Consider the following 23,827-nt stretch of genomic DNA (forward strand, 5'->3'; position numbering starts at 1 on the left):
TATGCTCTAATGATGGATTACTTAGACTCATTAGATTGGTATCGTTGTTTACAGACGAGTTCTGTAACTAGTTTTATGATTAGTCTATATTTAATATTTTAAATATATAAAAATTTCATTTTAAAAATTTTACGGACGCAAATAAACAAGACCTAGATTGTCCCATCTAGGTTATCTTTGACGAAGCTGCGGGACAAGTTGCAGCGCAATGGTCTAGTCTTCCCATCGACATGCATGGTTGAGCATCTGCAGCTTGCCTGCTCTGCTTGAAATGGCTGGCACACATTTCTAGCTAGTAGTCCAATCGTTTGGCTACACTTCTGCAGTAGTCCAATCATTCGGGGGGATATTGCCCTGTTTAGTTTTCAAAAAAGTTTACACAGTATCTGTCACATCAAATCTTCGAACACATACATGAAATATTAAATGTAATATTAAATGCAGTTGAAAAAAATTAATTACACAGTCTAACTAATTAGCACGAGTTAAGTCTTTTAAGCCTAATTAGTTCATAATTAGATATTATTTGTCAAATAACAACGAAACGAAATGTGCTACAGTATCAAAACCCAAACTTTTTCACCAACTAAGACTCACACCGTTCATTACAAAATTAATATGAATGCCATCATAATTAACCATGCATACTTGTTAACAGACAAAGAAAAAGATAGCAACAAGATGGCTGCTGCTGCTTTATTAATATATATTTGGATAGGATGGCGGCACAGCTGCAAATTAAACTGCATGCATCTAGGATGGCAGCTGCTCCATGCTGGCCACCTCCTCCATCTTCATCTTGTGATGCGCCCGGGCCTCCATCTCGCAGCACAGGCACGGCCGGCTCAGCACCGCGCCGTGCCCGTGCGCGTCGCCGGCCGGCAGCACAGCAGCAGCAGCAGGCATCTTGCGCGCGATGATGACGGAGTTGATGACCTCTCCCTCCGGGTGGTGCACGGCCAGCACGTCGAAGCCGGCCCGGCGGACCTCCTCCGGGTCCACCACCGGGTAGAGGAAGGCCCGGGCGCCGTGCGCGCTCCGCACCACCAGCGCGGCGCCGGGGGCCATGTGGCGCCCCAGGTGCTCCAGCACGCGCGCCTTCTCCTCGGCGGCCATGCCCACCAGCGCCGCCAGGAACATGGCGTCGTAGGACGCCAGCAGCTCCCGCGTGAGCAGGGCCACGTCGGAGGTGCGGAACGCCATGCGCGCGCCCAGGTCGGCGTCGGCGCGCACCAGGCGCCGCGCCCGCTCGTTGGCCTCGCCGCAGATGTCGTAGTTGTCGAAGGACGCGGCCGGCAGGTGGCGCGCCGCCAGCACGAGGGAGCTGAGCGGGAGCGGGCCGGAGCCCAGGAAGGCGACGCGCGCCGGCGGCGGGCCGGGCAGGTGGCGCGCCAGCAGGCCGTGCTCCAGCTCGCTGAGCAGGATGTAGTTGCTGAGGTAGGGGAAGAGCGCGAGGTGGTCGAGCGGGCTGTCGAAGGCGGCCAGGAGGTCCGAGTAGTGCGCCTCCAGCAGGCCCTCGGCGTCGGCGCAGAGGCGGATGAGGCGCGCGCGCATCGCCTGCAGCTCGGGCCCCAGCTTGGCGACGTCGACGGCGCTGGGCGGGACGCAGGCCGTCACCAGCTCGGTGAAGAGCGCGTTCACCTCGGGGGACGGGCTCAGGGACGGCAGCTTGGCGATGGCCGCGGCGAGACCGGAGATCTTGCGCACCAGTGCTTGGACTTGCTCATCATCATCATCATTCACGGCCGCTTGTCGGACCAGCAGCTGCAGCTCGTCCTCCTCCTTCTTCCCCATGTCGACGACCATATATATGGCGCGTGGCGGGCACGCTAGCTAGCTGCTTAAATTTTATTTCGTCGTCGTCAGCTCTGACTGACCTGACGACCTGATCGAGGGGGCAAGGGCAATGGCAATGGCAATGGCAATGGCAATGGCAATGGCATTCAGGCCTGACTGAGCCCTGGGGCGGCAGTTGGGGGGTTTATATAGCTACGAGTAGCTCGCAGTTACCACTGCAATTATATTTTGGCGGTGGCAGCAGCATGGGGCCCGGCCGCCCAATGCAAGTGGCGTCGGTCGAGATGCATGCGCGCGTGCATCCTGGACCGTTGGTTGGTTCTTCTTCCTTGCAGCATATTCAGTCTGATCGCCGATGGATGGCCCTTGGGGTTCACAAGGGCCTATGTCTAGCATGGCTCATCTCAGCTAGCTAGACTGAGTGTATGCGAGCGGGTGAGATGCTTGGTTAGTTGGTTGTATATATTTTGAGCTCGCTTTAAAAGATATACTAGTGCTTCGCGTCAAAAAATTAAGGATATACTAACTAATGCTATAGCATACGTACGTAACTTGGCTTAGGTAGCTACCTACAGCTAGCACGCTTGCAGCTGCAACTCTCGACAAGTGCTTTATCTAGCTTTGTTCGATATACGTACGATTCTGACAAGGTTTGTGGTCGCCATTTTAAATGACATGTACGTACACTACGGGCAAATTGAACTACCTTGGGCAATCCGATGCATCCCTCGTTAACATTATGTTTTTATAAAAGGATAAACTCTCGTATTAATTAAATTAAATTCCGGTGGGCTACTACTGTCGATGACAACGATGCATACAAATATATATTATGTCACATTATCCACACTGCTTATCCTAATTAATAACAGATTATTTTTGTTAAGAAAATGTCTTCTAGAATTATATTACTAGCCCAAATGAAGAGCTCAAGTTGTTGCTATAGTAGACTACTAGTACCTTTGTATAATAATGAGAATTTGTGCTGCTGAGAATGCATGTACGTTGTTCCAAGCAAACTTATAACCTATCGGATCCAATGATTATTGGTGGGATTGGACTATTTCGTCCATACGTACGTGCTTTCTTTTATTCGTCCAAATGTGTATTCTTCAAACAATATATATATATATATATATATATATATATATATATATATATATATATATATATATATATATATATATATATATATATATATATATATAGGTCTGAGTTGATACGGTGCCTAGCTCATTTCATGCCTTCTTCATGCGTATGTATGTATGTATGTACATACGTAGAGGAATATCTCGTGTTCACACATAGCTAAATTATTAAAGATCGATCGGCGTGCGTATGGGGCTGCCTCCCTCACCTTCTGACCTCAGGTAAATAAAATATATCAATCATGGATATGGCTTTCAACAATGACTACCATTATTGCTAGGTTTTATCCATTATTATTACTTATGTAAGGCCTTCAATCATTCTCCCTTGCTCCGTCCCAATTATATTACTCGCCTTTTTTTAGATGTATAATTTTTTACTATGCATCTAGATATATATCATGTCTAGGTGCATAGTAAAATAAATATATCTAGAAAAGATAAAATGACTAATAATTTGGAACGGAGAAAGTACATACACACATAAATAGTTACAGAGCTTGTTGAGCGATTCAAAGCATAAACACGAGTCAATAATATAGGCATATCACAAAATATAAAAAATGAAACAAAAAATAGTGAAATATCTAGTATATCACACTATATATAAATTGTTACGGAGCTTAAAAAAATTCAAAGCGTATACAAAAAGTCAAATAATATTCTCAGATATGAAATGAAATAAACATTACCGTGTACACAATGTCTATATTTCTGGTATTTCATCTACTTCGCACTTCAGCTACCAATATATATCTATAGGAACCTACCAATTTACACAACTGATGCCTATATCAAATCAACTCGAAGAGAGCTCAATGGACACAGCCAATCGACATTATATTCTCAATGATTAGTATACCATGAGATATAGATGTATGAACAGATCTCATGTGATTTTTCATGGATTGCCTATCTACACAAGTTGTATCTCGTGCCACGTAAGATAGCTTGATCCGAGTAAGGGGCGATGATAAAACCGTTCATTTTACATTTTGTTCGATTAAAATATGAGCAAGATATGGATCTGTTGTGAATCTCGTATGACTATTCAAATTACTCGTGGTACAAACTATTTATGGATACCCATACAGCTAGTGTGTGGACCTAGAGAGGCTATAGCAACTTTGTTGTCAGTGGTTATGAAGAAAAAAATGTCATGAGCATGTGTACCTAAAGAAATTATGTAAAGGCTATAGCAACTTTATTGGGCAGAACAATGATGCGAGGGAGCCCAGGCTACCCAGAGATTGAGTTCATGGTGTCGTCATTTCGTCGATCGGATATGTAACATCCAATCCGGATCTTCCGAGTGAGAGCCGGATCATTCGGACCTCCCCGGCCTTATCTACTCCCTGGGCTCTTTTCTCTCTCACTCACTCATTTTCTTTCTCCTCCAGACCGAGCCGAGCGGAGCTCGCTCAAGCCGGCGCCCTGGCCATCTTCGGCCGCCATTCGTCGATTCCTTCCACAAGGACCTCCACAACCTCGTCCCGCACCTCCTCCACACCTCCCCATGCCGTGCTCGAGCTCTACCCTGCCGGAATCAGCCCCTCCATCTCCGGCCGCCATGGAAGCTCCGCCCGGAGCTCTATTCGTCGTCGATCTCACTCCTCCGGCCGCCATGCCTCGATTCTTCGCGCCCTGAGCTCCCTCGCCACCTCCTCCATCTTCTCCAGCCCCTAGTTGAGCTCCTCCCCAGCCGAATCGAAGGAAATCGACGGCTCCACCGCCGACCGCCATTGGAGCACCGCCGAGCTCCGCCCCCTCACGTCGATCCGCGTCTCCGGCCCTCCTCCGCCCAAACCGACCCCAAGAATCGATTCCCCGGTGAGCCCTCAACCTTCCCTGCCCTTTTTCCTGAAGCTTCCTTGCCGGAGCGCCGCCACACGCCGCACGCGTGCCGCCGCCCCACCCAGGTCCGGATTATCCAGCCTAGTACCGTATCATCCGACCCAACTCTCTTTTTGTGCACGAAACTCACTCCAGAAATTCCCAGGTTCGGATCATTCGGTCTAGGGTCGGATCATCCGGCACCTTCCAGAGGCAAAAAGTTTGGCCGGATCATCCGACCATGGGGACTTAATGGCAATCCGAAGCCAAAACTTTCTGGTGGTGGTCGGATCATCCGGCGTTGGGTCGGATCATCAGATCAGCATAGACCTTCAGTGCTTGTAAAATACGTAGAAAATTGTACAAAAATAGAAAAAATACAAAACCAATTTTGTTAGCTTTGTATTTTTATTCTCTACATGGTAGAACCATGAAATGTGTTATTTGACAACTTTTTATGTGCAGTTTTATTTATACTAGATAAATACTTTTCTAGATTGTTAAATGCGCAAATATAAAACCAGTTGGGTTAACTTTGTTAGGCTCGTGTAAGGTTTAATTATCCTCCGCTTATGTAGTTGTTTAGGTTTAGGTAATGGTGATCTTGTGCTTGTATTGCTGCATTTTTTGTTGCATCGTCCATGCATTTATACATATGCATTGTTGCACCTCATTTAGGTACCCTAGATGTACAACGCGCGGACGTGAAGCACGCGGTGATGGAGCCGAACTACAAGACGTGTTCGGTGGATATCTCATGAAAATGGAAGGACCCACTGAGGCAACCGAAGACCCGGCCCAAGGGCGGAAGCGCCCAAGGCCTTAATAGTATTAACACTAACTTAGTGTTACCCCCAAGCAAGCCCCGGTGCATGTCCTATTATTTTAAATTATGATTCACTATATATATGTTTATTTATTATTTATGTATTAAGTTTTAGTAATTATTTGGAACCCTAGTTGCATGATCCTTAGGTTCCCTTGAGTTATACTAGTATGTATAGGATGATAGCGATGCCATGCTTAATAGGTCTCGGTAGAAGTCGAGTGATTTCTAGTCACTCGTGAGATATATGATTTTTTTATAGAAGTCGAGTAATTGCCGGTTACTCGCGAGATATATAATTATCTTTATACTTCAATGTGTGAGATATGAAAAAGAATGGAAATGGAGACCGGACGGGGAAGGTTAATGAGATGTAGGTATGGCAGCAGGACAAGGTTCCTGGGTGTCTTAGCCCCGTCCGTGTCGATTAAGGACCGTACCATTGTTGGCCCTGCTGATCATGTTTGAATTGTACTAACCGCATACCAGAAGTAGGAGGTAGTCGAAACCGGTAAGCCTAGTACTGCCTTGCTTCGAAAGTACAGGATTCCTTCCCACCCCTTAGGGTAGTCGAGTGGCCGCGGAGAATTGGGATGCATGTATTTACTTTTGGTGGTCTCTCGTAGGGCTCGGCTGACTATACGCTAGTGGGGCGGTTCTGTAGTTAGAGGCGGGGAGGGGAAATGGTTGGTGCGTGTGGTCCGACGGGGCTTATGCGTGCCGTGTTGGTTAGGTCCACCTTGCAAGGTTAAATCGGATCGATTCGCCGTCAGTCGCTCTCGGATATGAGCACCTTAATCACCGAGTCGCATCATAGTAAGAGAAATGGGATATGAACCATATAAGATGGATGAGGCTTAAATGAAACAGTGTACCCTACTATGTTTGTTTTAGAGAGGTTACTGCAAATATCTAGAGGATAATAATTTATGTAGAATATGAGCTAAAACATGGAAAGTAAGGATCCACTCTTAGTTGCTTTTCTGCAAAACAACCTACCAGCCAGAAAGCCTTGCATGTCTAGATATGTGGGCTAAGTATACCCAATCGTCGGGTAAGTCTTGCTGAGTATTAGTATACTCAGGGTTTGTTGTTAAATTGTTTTCAGGTAGCTGCTGCAGGATGAAGCTAACTGGGATTCACATCGGTGGGCTCGATGTGACGTCCTCGCGCCGTTGTAGTTATTGCTTTATTTTATTTCATTTGTTTTCCAATAAAATTTTCCATAGGTTAGACTCTCTTCCGCTGCTGTCATTTCTTATATTAATTCTATATTGAAAGTTGTTTTGTAAATGTATTAATATTATTTACTATTTTTGTGAAATTATATCATGCTGTTACCGTCTGCGCTCGCCGTTGTGCGAGACTACTGGTGTGTTTCGATCGACCTGTGGGTTGGAACACTTAATTAAGATAATGCGCCCGATGCGTTCAAATGATGGCGGTTACACTTAATTAAGTATTTTAACTTGGCGGTTCCGTCACAGGATAGATCTACCTTCAGGCGGCTATACCTTAGCTACAGCTTTGTTTTTAATATATACATATATTATATAATGCCCCGTACTGTACATGTCCGACGATTCCAAATGGGCACCGGCTGTTGCTGGTGATCATTTTTGTGAAGTAAGGAATTGCTGTGTAATGGCAGTATAAAAAAACGGTTACAGTGGTTCATTTTTTTTTGCTCAAAATGGTTCTGTATTTTTATTCCCAAAAAATACATGTTTACAAGGAAAAAGAACATCACCTAGCAATAGCAGTATATGCGTGATGCATCACAAACCGGCTGGTGGACCGGAGAGGATATTATTATTACACAATGGTAATAATATAGATATTTATATAGTACTACTAGATTATGATGACATATATACTACACTAGCTATATAGGAATCCCCTGTTACCGACAAGATTACTGCTAGCTACTACTAAAGTGTCCCGGATTCCTCACAAGTATCTCCTTGGAGAAGAGTGATATATATAGCTAGCTAGTGTATCTAGTAATTAATGATGGATACTTGGAGAACGAAGAGTGATATACATACATGCATGCATCGATCAATGTATATACTGGTCTGCAACAAAATTAAATAAAACTACTAGATGGTTGACTTCTCAAAAGATGTATCTCTTTAATTAGTTCTCCCTCTTTTTCTTCGATCAGGGAATATATGTATATATACGCATCTCTGATCTGCAACGAACATTATTAGTATTATATATATATATATATGGTTCTCTGAAGAATATATGGTGACACATCACTTGCCGTGCACCTGAAAAGGAGGGTAGTTGCATGCAACGAGGGGCTAATAAAAAGGATCATATCATATCGATCGGGCGGTGGCCTACATACATCCGCAGTGACCAGCAGTATCCAAATTTCAGCACCCAGAAAAGAAAGACACCGATCGAAGCGTTTCTGTTTCAGGCAACAGTCAGTAGTACAGTGCACACTCATAAATATATATATAATTCCTCATCACAAATACAGTAGGAAATAGGAGCCTAGCTAGCTACAAACCCTATAGCAAATATTGAAGATTCCCTTCCAAAAACGCAAAAATATAAAATGCAAAGTGATGTAAACACACCTATAGCTGCAAACAAAAATGCGACGACTCGACGTGAAAGCGGTTTGGCGCTTTCTGGGATTTATTTATTTATTTGGTGCTGGTGCTGGTGCTGGATGGCCGGCTGGGGTTTCATTATTCCACTCTTCTTCTTCTTCGATATATCTGTCTAGCTCACCATCAGTCACCAGTTCACCACCACTGCTCCTCCTCCTCCTCCTCTCGTTTTGGTTTGTCACTGTTGCAAGTGCCTTATTAGCTTGTTGGCCCTTGGAAATCGTTAAAAGGCAAGGCAGCCGCGCGCTTGAGATGGACTTACTTGCTGCTAGCTGTACAACTAACCGATCGAAGAAATGAAAAGGCTAGGTCTATCTCAACGAATGAACGAAGAATTGAATTGAAGTGCATGCTGTGATGAAAGAATAATGAAACTGCTAGAGTACACTTGTGATATATGGTCAGACCTCCATCACCGGCGGCATCATATCTCATCTGCAAATGGCCCAACTGTACTGCTTTTTGATCTACAGCAGCCGGCCAGTTGATCCAATGCCGGCCCTTTCGGCAGGCGATAAAAATATCGACAGCGTAAAAGCTAGCTCACATCGATTTGGCTTTTCTAAGTTGATAACTTTTCTATGCGCGCATCTATACAGTATGTCCAAAAGATAAGAGGCAATAGGGAACCTGCTGCATTGAATTATTGAATTTGGTCGCTACATACTGAAATGTTTTCAGCTGACAGAAATAATGATCGAAATGGATGTCCACTCGCCAAGTTGCATGCGACGATACGTATAGTATATCGCGACAATGACATGGTCGTTGCGTGTTTGTATGGGCAAAATAACTAATGCAAAGGGAGGGAGGCTTGTGGCGGCCACGAGTCTTCTAGGATCACAAGATAGAGATACTGCGAGTGCACGAATGATACATGCTGCTTGCGACTGACGCAACGCAACCAAACTTCAACTCAGACCAATTGCCAATCGATTCGATTCGATTCTCTTCCTCGATAGAAAACGACCTGCATTATTTCTACTGCTACCTGTGCTGCACGCAGACCAATTCCTATCCAAATAAGTATAATGCGACTGTGAAACGGTAAAGCTAGCGCCCAACAGCATGCGGATTATTCCAACTAGTGATGTGCTGCCATCTACTGCATGCTTGGTAGTATTATTGTTTCGGTCGCCATCTTCTTCTTATCTTCTTCTTCTCTACTTCTTCTCTAGCTCTCTCCCCCTTACAAAAGTACTTCATCCGTCCAAAAAAAAACAAGTCATCCTAGAAATTTTAAAAGAAATTAACAAAAAAAATCATGTTTGTTCTTTTTTATTACCCATATTTATCACTAATTGTTTTTTGCATGCACATGCATGATTTATTTTTTACGACAAATTTTGAATACTAGAATGATTTATTTTCTTGGGACGGAGTGAGTAAGCTAGATAGCCGACCGGCACATTTATTATTGGCCAGCCCTTCTCATGGTTTATTATTATTGATTGAGCTAAATTTGCCTGCTTGGATGTTCAGGACACCGCATTTACAAAGCCAAAAAAAAAATCAAGGGGAATGCCCACTGCAAGGCATCACCCGGTTTCCAAACAAGGTCACATGGCACAACAGTTCTAACTATTTGTAGATGATAGGGACCATACCGCCTCTCTATGATCAATTAGCTCTCTCCTTGCTTTGAATGTAACCAAACAGTGGCGCGCGCACACAAGGTATCACAAACAAAGTCCAAGAGAAAATGGCTTGAGGGAAACAATGACCTGCCATCCACCACCAGTCATTGCCCCATTGGTCAAATTACAAAATAGATAGTGCTTCCAAGTTTCTCTCAGCTAAACAGTACAAAAATAAGATGCCAATGAACTCAGCAAAATTGGTCAAACAGCACAATAGCTTTCAAGAACGGTTCACATGCATCTTGCTAAGTTAATTTCTTCGGGTTTTTTATGTACTGGTGAGATCAGAAAGACTTTGCAAACAATCTGTCAAAGCAAGTTATCCTCAGCTCCAAGGAATATTTCTAGTCACCAAAGCACATATGAAAACGGGCAGGTTAGGCATCTAGTCTAGTCCAGTTAGAGCAAGCAAACGAGACGATGCGGTGGACCTCCTGGTGGTAGAGGATATGGTTCTGCAGTCGTCATCAGCTAAAATAAAATATTTACCAAAGCAATTCCTCTGCTTTACCTTTTGCAGTTTTCACATGGTTCTGCTTAATATAAGAAACCATTCTGATAAAACCTTTGACCACTAAATGTAAAACGTATTTACCAGTAAACACGTGTTACTGGCCTTATAGCTCCATTTCAACATCAGCACCACATTGAAAACTGGAGATGTAGAACAGGTAAGCCTCTGTATTCAAAAGCACCACCCATACAAGTTCCTGAATGGAGCTCCCAAGCTATCAGCTGTAGAGATGTATATCAACAAGCAATGATGTGTAACAATCTATACAAGTATGACTGGTGGCTTTGAGCTTCTTGTTCCAAGAACATAAGAAAACCTAAGAGCATGAATGGAGCAATACTCTTCTGGTAATCTCGGCGACCACGAATACAATACCCAAGGATGATTTTGTTCTGTGCATACAAACCAATCAGTATCATTGAATGCTGTTTTTTGACTTCCTAAAAACAATTTGAGCAAAGGTCAACCACACCAACTTGATCTGCAAAATAACATGACACCAGATTCCTCAGCCATAAACTCGGGCATCAAAATGTACTGGGGAAGCATTTCAGTATGATGTATTTCTGTCTAAAACTCAGGAGCTCAGAATACCCAAACAAAGAATAGTATGTCCCAAGCACAAACATGTACTTTGCACAGCATATCATTCTCTGGTCCCACCCGTATTTGGATTTTAAACTATTGTTACTCCAAACCCATATCAAAGAAGTCATAACTCGTCCAGGTATTACTTGCACACTTAAAGTCACACAAACAACAGATTAATTTTATACTAAATAAAAAAGGCAACTTCTTGACATAAAATATCCTTACCAAACTAGATATCTTAGTGAAGTTTAAGGTCAAAGCTTCATGATACAGCACAGCATCAGTAGGTGATTGTGATGCAGCAACATTCGTTTCCAGATCCTTGATGTTCCCAGGATTACTTGCACAGTACTTCTGCAGCCACCTATCAGTCTCCCAGATTATATGCATAATGCTCTCCCTTGCAGCAAACTGGTGCTGCTCAAATGGGAGAATAACCAAACGGCATGGCACCCCATGACCTTTCAAGGCATCATATAATTGTCTTGACTACAAAATTATGCAAAGAATTTAGTTCCAGAGTAGCAACTGAAGCCATTGGGGAAAAAACAAAACGTCCAGAACTCAAATAACCCGCAAGCTACTGTTGATACCTGCATTGCTGTTGTTACTTTGCTGTCATCTTCTCCATGAATCAGTAGAATCGGTTTCTTGATTTTGTTAGCTGACATGAATGGACTCATCTTAATATAGGTATCGGTAGCCTCCCATAGTGTCCTTGTCTCTTTCTTCAATAAAAAAACAAAGATAAATCAAAAGGTAACATAATCATGTTCAGCTTAGATAAAGGATGAATTATGCAGTTAGATCAGGCACCTGAAAGCCAAATGGAGTCAGTGTCCTGTTGTAAGCTCCAGAGCGAGCAATTCCACAGCAGAAGAGATGGGGAGCATGTGCTAAGAGGTTAGCAGTCATAAACGCACCATATGAATGACCACCCACAGCGATTTTATCAGGATGAGCAACCTGAAGAAATAGTTTATATGCTTAGAAGTCTCCATGAGCAGCATGTAACATAATACCTTTTACATTCTTAATGGCAACTTCATACTCCCATGTTAGTGACTCCCAAAAGACTCAAACCCCCTAAAAAGGATGATCCAAGAGGAGGATAATCTAAAAGGAGGGGACTGAAAGCAAATATCAAGCACGGTAGGAGAACAAAGTGGTGGAAGCTTAGAGGGGAAGCGGCACAAGCGTTTAAGGAAAGGATGCTAGGTGAGGGGCCTTGGGAAGAAGGAGAAGACGCAGATGACATATGGCTAAAGATGGCAACATGTGTTCGAAAGGTGGCCTCAGAGGTGTTTGGCGTGAGTAGGGGAGACAAACAGGAGGGGAAAGACACCTGGTGGTGGAACGACGAGGTGCAAAGGGCTATTAAGGAGAAGAAGGAGTGTTTCAAGCGCCTCCACCTTGACAAGAGTGCAGCCAACATCGAGGGCTATAAATTAGCGAAGAGGGTTGCAAAGCGAGCTGTGAGTGTAGCAAAGGGTAAGGCGTATAATGACATGTATCTGCAGCTAGGCACGAAAGAAGGGGAAAAGGACATTTATAGAATGGCTAGGATCCGCGAGCGGAAGACAATGGACATCAACCAAATCAAATGCATTAAGGATGGGACAGATCGACTGCTAGTGAAGGATGAGGAGATCATGGATAGATGGAAAGAGTACTTCGACAAGTTGTTTAATGGGGAGAGTGAGGGCCCTACTCTTGAGTTAGATGACTCTTTTGACGATACCAACAGACGTTTTGTGAGGAGAATTCAGGAGGTAGAGATCGGGGAGGCTTTGAAGAGGATGAAGGGAGGTAAAGCGATGGGCCCTGATGGTATCCCCATTGAGGTGTGGAGATGCCTAGGAGATAGAGCAATAGTATGGTTAACTAAACTTTTTAATCTCATTTTTCGATCAAACAAGATGCCGGAAGAATGGAGAAGTATATTAGTACCTATCTTCAAAAACAAGGGCGATGTTCAAAATTGTACTAACTACTGTGGGATTAAGCTGATGAGCCATACGATGAAGCTTTGGGAGAGGGTTATCGAGCATCTCCTAAGAAGAGTGACAAGTGTGACCCAAAACCAATTTGGGTTCATACCTGGAAGGTCAACCATGGAGGCGATTTTCTTAATACGACAATTGATGGAGAGATAGGGAGCAGAAGAAAGACTTGCACATGGTCTTCATTGACCTTTAGAAGTCATATGACATAGTACCGAGAAATGTCATGTGGTGGCCTTTGGAGAAGCATAAAGTCACAACTAAGTACATTACCCTCATTAAGGATATGTACAAGGATGCGACGATGTTTGTCCGGACATGTGATGGCAACACCACTGACTTTCCTATTAATATAGGCCTACACCAGGGGTCAGCATTGAGCCCTTATTTATTTGCTTTAGTGATGGATGAGGTCACAAGGGATATACAAGGTGAGATCCCTTGGTGTATACTCTTTGCTGATGATGTGGTGCTAATTGACGAGAGTAGAGCAGGAGTTAATAGGAAGTTAGAGCTGTGGAGACGCACGTTAGAGTCGAAAGGGTTCAGACTTAGTAGGACCAAGACCGAGTACATGATGTGCGATTTCAGCGCGACTAGGCATGGGGGGAGACGTTAGTCTAGATGGGCAAGTGGTGGTCCAGAAGGATACTTTTCGGTATTTAGGATCGGTGCTACAAAAAGATGGCGACATTGATGAAGATGTTAGGCATAGAATTTCAGCTGGCTGGTTGAAATGGCGGCAAGCTTCTGGCATCCTTTGTGACAAGAGGGTGCCACAAAAGTTAAAAGACAAATTCTATATGACAGTAATTCGTCCGGCGATGTTATACGGTGCTAAATGTTGGCCTACAAAAAGACGACATGTCCAGCAACTGAGTGTAGCAGAGATGCGGATGTTACAGTGGTTTTGCGGGCACACAAGGAGGGATAGAGTTTGGAACGAAGTTATTCGGGATAGGGTCGGGGTGGCACCAATTGAGGAGAAACTTACCCAGCATCGGCTGAGATGGTTTGGACATGTCCAACGAAGGCCTCCTGAGGCGCCGGTGCGTAATGGGGTTCTTGAGCGGGTCGATAATGTAAAGAGGGGTAGAGGTAGACCTAAACTGACGTGGGATGAGTCGGTTAAGAGAGACCTTAAGGATTGGAATATCTCTAAAGAGATAGTTTTGGATAGGAGCGCTTGGAGAATAGCTATCAATGTGACTGAACCTTGAACTTATTTATTTCGGGTTTCATCTCTAGCCTACCCCAACTTGCTTGGGAAAAAGGCTATGTTGTTGTTGTTGGTAGGAAAACAAATGAAACCAGATAAGCACAATAAGTATGTGAGAGTCAGAAACTATTTGCATAAATATAAAAGCAGGAAACAAAATATTACCCCCCTTCTCACAACTTCATTTACTGCTGCTTCCGCACTAGCAGCTAGTTGCTCTATGTACCTAGAAAGAACAATGAAGTTTCACAACTCGATCAAAATAGGATGCAATAACATTATGTCTAGTACTTTAATGTTTTGCTGGAGAAAAAAATGAACAAAGACAAGTTTCAAAAGGATGGGTATGTGATTAATGAGTATTTGAAAATTAACTCCAAAACTGAAGCTCCATATTTCCAAAGTACAGATGTCAAGGGTTCCGGCGTTGAGGGAGGCAGGGCTGTGGCTACGTAGTTTGTAGTTGGAGCTGGTAGGGGCGCAGGGGTTCTTCCCTGGACGCCCAATGGTGAAGAGATGAGGTTAAGAGAGAGCAGCAGGATTAGGGGATTGATAATTCTTTGTTTCAACCACAGATTACTGAGTACACCAATCTTATAAGCTCTAGGCCTGCTAATATGGAAATAACCCTCCTTGATTCCTTAATCCATGCCTGCCTAAAGTGCCTAGCCACTAATCCCTGCCGACTCCATGGCTGGTCTCGCCAGTGGCATATCGCATGCGTCCATGGCGCCCCCACACGACATCTCTCCGCCCCTCGACGAGCAACTTGTCCTCAAGCTGGAACGACGGGTAGTGCTCGATGAAGTCATCGATGTCTTCCCAGTTGGCAGAGGTGGATGGCTCCCCCTTCCATTGGATGAGGAACTGGCGAACGTCTCTGGCAAGGTGGGTGCGGATGGCGAGGTCGGGCTCAAGCACCACAGCACCATTGCTTGTCGGCGGCAGAGCTAGAGGTGCAGCCGGGCAGGTGGAGGGCCGACAAACTTCTTCAGGGAGCTCGAATTAGTAGGCGAAATCGTTGATGACGGCGGCGACGCGGTATGGCCCATAGAAGCGCAGCTTGAGTTTCCCTATCGCCTGGAGTTGGAGGGATGCCAGCGCGCGGTGGTGGTGGGGGAGCCACAACAAGTCGCCCACGGCATAACTGACGCGCGCTGGTGCTTGTCATAGTGTCGCTTGTAGATGGCCTGCACCTGCTTGAGGCGGTAGCGGATGTCAGCAAGGAACACTCATCCTGGTCCGCCATGCTCTTGGCCACCGCCGCCACGATCTGGTTTGAGGGAGGGTCACAACTGTCGACAATCTGGAAAGGTGTGTCCTTAAGCGCGGATTGGAAGGCGGTGTTGTAGATGTACTCCGCCCATGGCAGCCATCGCATCCATTAACGAGGACGACCGCCGGTGAGGCAGCATAGGTACATGATGATGACCTTGTTGGCGGCCTCTATCTGCCTGTTGGACAGGGGGTGGAACGCTAACGTCATGCGCAACTTGGCGCCGGTGAGTCGCATGAGCTCCTTCTAGAAGATGGAGGTGAACATCGGGTCCCTGTCGGAGACCATGGACTGGGGAATGTCGTGAAGATGCACGATCTCGGCGAAGAAGACTTGTGGCGCTGATTCCGCCGAGTATGGATGAGCGAGAGGAATGAAGTGGAAGCACTTACTGAAGCGATCCACCACCGTCAAAATGATTGATTTGCCGCCAATGCGAGGAAGGGCCTCAACAAAATCGAGCCTGATGTCTGTCCAGGCCGATGTGGGTACGGGCAGTGGCATGAGCAGGTCAGCGGATGGAGGTGCTCTGATTTAGCGCTGACATGTTGCCCAAGCACGGATGTAATCCTGGGCCATGGCGTGCAGATTTGGCGAGTGGAAGTCGCGGTGTGGGCGGTGGAGCGTGTGCTAGACGGCCTCGTGACCGTCGTCATGCACGTCGGCGAGCACTTCGTGGAGCAAGGGCGAGGCTAGCGAAATGTAGAGGTGGCCCTTGAACATGATGAGGTTGTCGATGAGGGACCATTATGCTGCGCACTGGTGGGCATCGAGCTCAGTCTTTAGGGCCACCGGCGCGGGGTCCGTGCCATGCGCTTGGCGAGTCGATGAAGTCGAATCGTGGGCTAGCGATGGCGAGGACCGCAGCTTGCTCCATTTTACGGCGAGATAGGGCGTCAGCCACAGTGTTGGAGCTCCCCGATTTGTTACTCGACGTGAAGTCGAAGCTGAGGAGCTTGCCGACCCAGTGTTGTTGAGGGATTGTGGCGAGTCATTGATCCAGCATGAATTTGAGGATGTAGTGGTCCGTCTTCAGCAGGAATCTGCGGCCCCAGAGGTAAGGGCGCCAATGGCGAATGGCGAGGACGAGTCTGATGAGCTCCCGCTCGTATGCCGCCAGGGAACGATGCCGAGGAGCCACTGAGCGACTGAAGAACGCAACCGGGTGTTGGCCCTGCAAGAGAATGGCGCCCAAGCCGTAGGTGGGTGCATCACATTCCACGACGAAGGGCTGGGCGAAGTCCGGCAGGGCGAGGACAGGCGCCGTCGTGATGGCGGTCTTGAGGGCGTTGAATGCAACGCCCGCCTCTTCGGTCCACGAGAACCCCTCCTTGCAGAGAAGGGTCGTAAGGGGCATGGCAATCGTGTCGTACTCTTTGGCGAACTTGCGGTAGTAGCCCGCCAACCCAAGAAAACTACATACCGCACGAGTTAACCGTGGCCGGGGCCTGTCAGCGACGGCCTGCACCTTGGGCCTTGGCCGGATCCATGGCCACACCAGCGGCGGAGATGGTATGGCCGAGGTAGGCAATGGAGGTGGTGTCGAACTCGCACTTGGAGCGCTTGACGAAGAGCCGGTCCCTGTGGAGGACGTCGAGGATGGCACGGACATGTCGAAGGTGGGCCGCTTATGAGTCATTGAAGATTAAGATGTCACCAAAGAAGACGAGGACGAAGCGGCGAAGGAACGGCCGAAGGATGTCGTACATTAGGGCATGGAATGTCGTTGAGGCATTGCACAGCCCGAACGACATGACTAGGAATTTGTAGAGGCCGTCGTGTGTTTGGAACGCCGTCTTGGCGATGTCTACGACATGCATCCAGACCTGGTAATAGCCCGAGCGGAGGTCCAGCTTGGTGAAGAAGCGGGCACCGAAGAACTCGTCCACCACCGAGATGGGGTAGGCATCCTTGACGGTGATGGTGTTCAGGGCACAGTAGTCGACGCAAAAGCACCACGACCCGTCAGGCTTCTTGACGAGCAAGACCGGCGAGGAAAACGCCATGGTGCTGCATCGGATGATCCCTTGGGCTAGCATGGCATCGCATTGGCGTTCAAGCTCGTCTTTGTGGGAGGCGGGGTAGCGGTAGTCGGATCGCCACTAGGGCCGATCCGGGGATGAGGTTGATGCAATGGTCCCTAGAACGCGGCGGCGACGGCATGCCAGTGGGCTCGGTGAAGATGGCGGCGAATTTGTGGAGCAAGGCTGCCACAAGGTCATCACTGGAGCAAATCCGGAGGGATGGGCTCGACGCGCCCGCAATCCCTTGCCAGCAGACCCTGTGATCTCGGCGCCAGAAGGACATGGTGAGGGCGCCGAAGTCCCATAAGATTGGGCCCAGGGTTGCCGGCCACTACGTGCCCAAGAAGAATGTCGTAGCCGGCCAGGGGCAGTGCGAAAGTCCTCATCGTCAACGGAGAAAGCCGCGGCGTGGTACACACCCAGGCATGGCATGCACTCACTGTTGGCCACCGTGATCTACATTTTGCTTCGGTGCCGAAGCTGGAAGTTGTTGTGGCCGTCTGCTTCCTTCACCGGGAAGTTATTGGAGGAGCTCGAGTCGAGGAGCACGATGCCGTTCAGCTTGAGGTGCACCTACATGGTTTCGCTGGTGCGAACGCCGGCGATCGCGTGCAGTGAGATCTGCGGCGGGTCATCTGCGGACTCATCGGGCTCGGTGTTGTCGGCGTCGTCTGCGCTAGGTCGAGGAAAATGCATTGGCACGCGCAATTATGGCCCCGCTCAATCTTCTCGTTGCAGTTGAAGCAGAGGCCGAGGCGTCGCCACTCTTCCATTTCCGCCTAGCACAGCTGCTTCACCAAGCACCCCTCGACGGTCGTCGATACCTGGGTCGGAGGGGGCAGTGGCAGAGGCATAGGCGGCGCCAAGTGTTAGGGCGTCGGTAGAATGCCGCGCTGGTAAGGCCGATGGTGCGCCAGTGAGGGTGCCACCATCGCCGCGCATTGATCACGAAGCTCCAGCTTGCGGGCGAGGCTCATGGCGACGGCGAGCGACTATGGGTTGTGGATCTCGACATCGAGGCTGAGCAACAGCTGCAATCTTGCCGTGAAGATCTATATCTTTTGCACCTCCATGAGGGTACCCGTGCGAGGGAGGAGGGCCTCGAAGCGGTCGTAGTAGTCGACGATGTATCAGCTCGCCTTGGGGGTTGGAGCGCAGGGGAGGACCGAAGCGGAGGTGCAGGAGCTCGGCAAAGCGGCGCCATGGCGGTGTGCCTTCGTCCCGTTGAACCTGGTTGAACCACAATTGGGCACCCGCTTCCATGTTGTAGGAGGCCATCCAAACCTACTCCTCTTCTATGATGCGTTGTTGATGGAAGTAGGACTCACAGCGATTGATGAACGCGAGTGGGTCGGACTTGCCATCATACTTGGAGAAATCCATCTTTTGGATTCGCGGCAGCCAGCCGTTGTGGTGTTCGCCGAAAAAAAGGCGATTTGGTGCCCAAGGAAGAAGGCGCAGGCCGCTCCTTCTGAAGCGTGTTGACCTTGGCTTGCAACAGCGTTTTGATGAGGGCCGCGAGATCCATGGTGGTGGGCTCGGCCATCGGAGAGGTGACGGATGTCGTGAGTGAAGGCGGCGAGGGGAAAGCGGCAGGCGACGGCGACGGCGCTGGCGCGGTGGGGTTCGGCGGCGAGGCTGTGGAGGAGCGCATGGAAGCTAATACCAGGTTGTCAAGGGCGCCGGCGTTGAGGGAGGCAGGGTCGCGGCTACATATTTTGTAGGCGGAACTGACAGGGGCGCAAGGGTTCTTCCCTGTGCGCCCATGGGGAAGGGGATGAGATTAAGAGGAAGGGGGATTAGGGGATTGATAATTCTTTGCTTAAACCGCAGATTACGGAGTACACCAATGACCAATCTTATAGGCTCTAGGCATGCTAATATGGAAATAAACCTCCTTGATTCCTTAATCCATGCCTACCTAAAGTGCCTAGCCACTAATCCCTGCTGACTCTATGGACGCCGCCGGCGTGCGGGCGTCCGCGACGCTGGTAGTGGCACCCCCACATGACAACAAAGCAGTATATACTCATATTGTTATCTTATATATTAGCGAGTATAACACTACCTGTCATTTCCCTCTTGATTTCCTTCACCAATGATAGGAATTGTTGGGTCGGCAAGAATAGCAAACCTGTAGGATGTACCAATTATAAGCTTATATGATAAACAAGTTCAACATACTGCAAAGCAACTTTTTAACAATAGCATAAATAAGTCGATAACATCAAGCAAGGCATATGTACCCTCTAGCCAACCAAAGAAGAGGAAAATTGTTGCTAATGCGTGCAAATTTGTTTGGTGAGCGACGGACTTGCCCAGCAGCCTCTTTGCTTTTAAATTCTCCTGGATAAGACCAAATGAGACATGGGAGAGGCCCGTCTTCTGAAGGACTATAGCCTGGAGGTAAGTACAATGTAGCAGTAAGTTTAACACCATCCTCCCGCTGGTATCTGATTACTTCTTTCTGCAACAGTGCCAGTTGGGGATATGGATGTGGGTAATTTGTAATCTGGACTTGCTTCTTGTTTGGCCAAATCTTGACATAATACTGGGTGATTTCTCTTGTTGACTCTTTAGACACAAGTAATTTTAGTTGATCAAGCTGCACTTCACATTTAGGATGGTATGATATGACTGCAAGGACAGATTCGTAGTACTTTTCTTTGTCACTTTCCCATATCCGCTCCTTTTCTCCAGTATTTCTGTAAGGAAATAAGTAATTTCCCAGGTTATGTTAAACTACTTCAAAGACATAGCAAGTAGAACATGAGATGCAACATAAATGCTTGATGGAGACAAACATACACATTGAAAAGATCAAGAAATGGGGAGCTTCCTTTTGGTGTGGCACCCCTTCCCTTCAGTAAGATGTAGCTTCCTTCACAGTCTCTCTTAATTCTTGCAATCACAAGCATGCCTGCCGGAGTTCTGCACATCACTGGAGAACCTGGATTTGAGTAGGCGTCTTCTGAAGACCTTTCAAATAATAAACGTGGTTTATGATCTTTGAGGTCAGGTGATATAGCCCATGTTCTTGTTATGCGTGTCTTGTACCAGTATTCATAGACTAGCACGAACAATCCATAGCACCAGTAGCTCTTTCTGTAGATTTGACAAACCAAAACAATTGTTGTAGCAGCAAGGGCATGAGCAGCTCAACAAAATATATGTATGTTATGTTTTAGTGCAAGGACCTAAGCATCTAGGCTAAGTTTTTCATATACCACAGCCTAAATATTTCTAAGGAAGTTCAAATTTAAGTATTTGGTACCTGTATCGAAGGTCAAGTTTAAGTAAGACTAGAGGCTTTTCACCATCCAAAGGTTCGGCATGTTCCATGTAGATTATATCACGTGGTGATACTTCAACAATTGCGTCTCCTCCATCTTGTGTCTCCACCCTTTGAAAGTATGACATGTGAATTTCAGAAAATAACAATGGTACCCAGAAAGAATTAAGTATGCACATGATTAATTAGGTTATGTCGATAGTTTTATGATAGGTCAAAATATATGGTCACATTCATAAGCCACTGCTTCTGTTATATATAAAGAGTGGTCACCTTCGCACAATCACCATGAAGGTGAACGGATTCAAAAGATAACTACCAAATACAACAGAAAGTACAATGGACTTGTGCTATAAATACTACAAGATCATGTTTGGTCAGTTTGGCTTGTCAGGGTTATAAAAGCAATCTACTGCCGTGAAGCTGCATCATCAATTGAAACATTAAGCTCACCAATATAATGTTGAAGGCATATCAGGCCTCCATCTGATTAAACGTTTTCCCTTACGGACACTATTAGCTGCAACAGGAATATCTTCGGCAAGGGGCAAGTCACAAACTTCACGGACAAATTTACCTTCAATCGTCCACAGCTCAACCTTTTTTGGGAACCTTTTATATGAAACTATAGAAGAATATGGCCGGTGCACAGAAGTAAGCAACAAATATTTCTCATCTGGTGAAGGATCAAGAGAAATGTATATAGCAGGAGGGGCAATCATTTTCACTGTCCCATCTAATGTAACCAATACTAACTGAGAGGTTGCATAGAAATCGAATGATTCCTCTTCATGCAAATCTTTCAGCATTTCTTTTGTGGATCTCATCTGAATGATGTTTCTCTGCTCATTAGACCGGATCCTTGGGCCAAGAGGCACCAACGGCTTCGTTGGTGGACCTCCACGTGATGAAGGAATAGTACAAACCAATAGAGATGAATTGTTCACCCATACATATCTGAAAAGCATCAGAATAAGAACGGTGATTTATGGGCGAGAAAAGAACAGAAAAGACAGTCCATCTGGAAAGTTATTAGTACTCACAGCTCGAAAACAGCATTTAACATGATGTCTGCTGATTTAAAAAGAGGTTGAGCTTTTCCAGATTCTGCATCAGCAATCCACAATGCTAAATTGCTGCCACTGTCCACCTACTCAGATGCATCAAGCCATCAAGTATACAATTGAATCATCAACCATTTAACCACTAAAGAAGTGATCTTGTTTCATCATACTCTAAAGCATCAACTTATCACCTCATCTTCATAGCGCACAGTGAATGCCACGTGCTGACCATCTGGTGACCTAGAATTCAGAATTATAGAAGAAGTCGCAATTTTATTTAAACCCGAGAATGGATAACATGATTAGGGAATAAAAACAGCATGACATAACTCTTTTGCATACTAAAAGAACGAATTTTTGTATTATAATGGGAAAATTACCATCCTATGAAATTAATCTTTGCATTGTCATTGTATCCGTTAACCACCTTCTCTGGACCCAAAGTTCCATCATCCATCAGCAAATGGATCTTGATCTCGGTGTAAAAGGACCTAAGAAAGACATGCAAATTAACTGAAGCAAAGTTATACATATTCTCACAAAATGATAAGATTTCCATCACTTACATTCGACTCCTTGTGTTAGAACTTGGATCGATCCGTATACCAGCAAGGATTTTACCAGGTTTAGCAAGCTCTGACAATGGAGTCATAGCTCTACGTTTTAAGAACATGATCCTATCTCTGCGAGGGGAGATGTAATAACTAGGATTTGGTGGCACATCAACAATCTCTTGGATTTCCTTTGGAGGGAGACGATATCCATAATCTGTGGACGGCACATCATATTAAACTAGATATCAGTTCTGCACATTATAACGTGCATTTGTCTGAATTTCTTAAATCTCTTAGAAATAAGTAGTAGTATGAGGATAGACAAACCCAAACTACAGAAAGAGGCTTCATCTTGAAGAAGAGATGAGCCACCGACGGAACTTTGGCAAGCTCGCCTACTTACGATTAGCCAGAATCCCAGCACACGAAATCAGTGAGTTCAACTGAACAGTACCCAGACAAACCGGTAAAGGGCCATTTCAGAATGCGAATCAACGAAATCCCCAATTTCTACCCGATAATACATCGCCAAATTTTACAGCTCTTTCTCCAGCAAGGCATGACAATGATCAATTCAAGCTTACTACTTGGGTCTTTTTCTGCGACCCACCTCCATCGTCTTCTTCCAGAGCAGGGCCGGAGAAGGAACCGGCGGCGCACTCCGCCGTTGCGAGGCCGATGCGCCTGGCATGTCTTCGACGAGGCGCGAAGCGCAGAGGCCTATGGGATTGAGCCGAGGAAGGTGGTCCGGCGATGAAGTTGGCACGGGAAAAGCACCCGCGCTGGTCAAATCTCGGAAGCAGCATGGAATAAGCGATTATCGATACTGAAACTGTTGGGGCGTTCAGTGTTCTTGTTCTTGCGGGAGATATATCGACGTTATCACTGTCGCGCAGAAAATAAAATAATAACAGCCGGAGCGTTCACATATTTGATACCTTTTTCCTAATCGATTCTTATTGAATATGATCAAACATTTAAAACTCTTATCACAATAAACTATAAATTCTTAGTCTAGAAACGGAAAAGTCTAATACATTTCCATCATTTTTTCTTGAATGTATGATATTTGAGAAAAGTAGTTAGTAAATCTTTTTTATGAAAGTACTTTCACCAATTTATTACTTAGGAGTATGTGCTTCAAGGCTTACTCATCTATTAAGTCTAATACAATAGGATACAATGATCCACCTCATTTATCTACTCCCCAGTTCTAAATTATCGGTCGATTTGGTAAATCCAGATATATAGATTTTATTATGTGTCTAACAAAATATATCTAGATGTATGACAAGATATATGTAACTAATTAAATATATCAAAACAACCTATAATTTAGAACAAAGAAATATTAACCAAATAAAATTTAAGATAGAAGTAGAACAAACACGAGAAAGAAAAATTCGTCAATAT

At 46.0% G+C, this 23,827-nt stretch overlaps 2 protein-coding genes and 1 long non-coding RNA gene across 5 annotated transcripts; 1 reads left to right on the forward strand and 2 right to left on the reverse strand.

Moving 5' to 3' along the window:
* Positions 1-565: 565 nt before the first annotated feature.
* Positions 566-1,955, reverse strand: LOC120662235 (nicotianamine synthase 3-like). The gene has a single exon (XM_039941397.1). The coding sequence runs from the start codon at positions 1,804-1,806 to the stop codon at positions 754-756; it is 1,053 nt and encodes a 350-aa protein (XP_039797331.1). The 5' UTR covers positions 1,807-1,955; the 3' UTR covers positions 566-753.
* A 2,314-nt stretch (positions 1,956-4,269) lies between these two features.
* On the forward strand, positions 4,270-5,917 carry LOC120662236. Its single transcript, XR_005670211.1, has 2 exons — positions 4,270-4,775; positions 5,457-5,917. It is a non-coding gene; the product is annotated as an uncharacterized LOC120662236 (long non-coding RNA).
* A 4,424-nt stretch (positions 5,918-10,341) lies between these two features.
* LOC120662237 (probable glutamyl endopeptidase, chloroplastic) lies at positions 10,342-23,322 on the reverse strand. 3 transcript variants are annotated; one of them, XM_039941398.1, is made up of 15 exons: positions 23,025-23,319; positions 22,427-22,628; positions 22,241-22,351; positions 22,052-22,100; positions 21,840-21,946; positions 21,250-21,753; positions 20,779-20,907; positions 20,313-20,609; positions 19,751-20,209; positions 19,573-19,638; positions 14,370-14,430; positions 11,799-11,948; positions 11,576-11,710; positions 11,208-11,471; positions 10,342-10,872 (listed from the first exon to the last, which is right to left on the reverse strand). In XM_039941398.1, the coding sequence occupies exons 1-15, from the start codon at positions 23,218-23,220 to the stop codon at positions 10,807-10,809; spliced, it is 2,796 nt and encodes a 931-aa protein (XP_039797332.1). In that variant the 5' UTR covers positions 23,221-23,319; the 3' UTR covers positions 10,342-10,806. The 3 variants fall into 3 exon arrangements, 2 of the variants coding, with proteins under 2 accessions (XP_039797332.1, XP_039797333.1); XM_039941399.1 differs by having other exon boundaries at positions 22,742-23,240; XR_005670212.1 differs by lacking the exon at positions 10,342-10,872 and having other exon boundaries at positions 11,323-11,471; positions 11,576-11,706; positions 23,025-23,322.
* Between the last annotated feature and the right edge of the window lie 505 nt (positions 23,323-23,827).

Source organism: Panicum virgatum, chromosome 2N (genome assembly GCF_016808335.1).
Source record: "Panicum virgatum strain AP13 chromosome 2N, P.virgatum_v5, whole genome shotgun sequence".
NCBI classification, from domain to species: domain Eukaryota; kingdom Viridiplantae; phylum Streptophyta; class Magnoliopsida; order Poales; family Poaceae; genus Panicum; species Panicum virgatum.

Bases quoted from the DNA above. Each gene is read 5' to 3' on its own strand.
- LOC120662235 (XM_039941397.1), bottom strand. From the start codon at position 1,806: ATGGTCGTCGACATGGGGAAGAAGGAGGAGGACGAGCTGCAGCTGCTG.
- LOC120662237 (XM_039941398.1), bottom strand. From the start codon at position 23,220: ATGCTGCTTCCGAGATTTGACCAGCGCGGGTGCTTTTCCCGTGCCAAC. The intron at 21,947-22,051 runs GTGATAAGTTGA...GCATCTGAGTAG, and splicing joins CTGTGCGCTATGAAGATGAG to GTGGACAGTGGCAGCAATTT. The intron at 11,949-14,369 runs GTAATATTTTGT...CTATTTCTTCAG, and splicing joins ATGAAGTTGTGAGAAGGGGG to GTTGCTCATCCTGATAAAAT.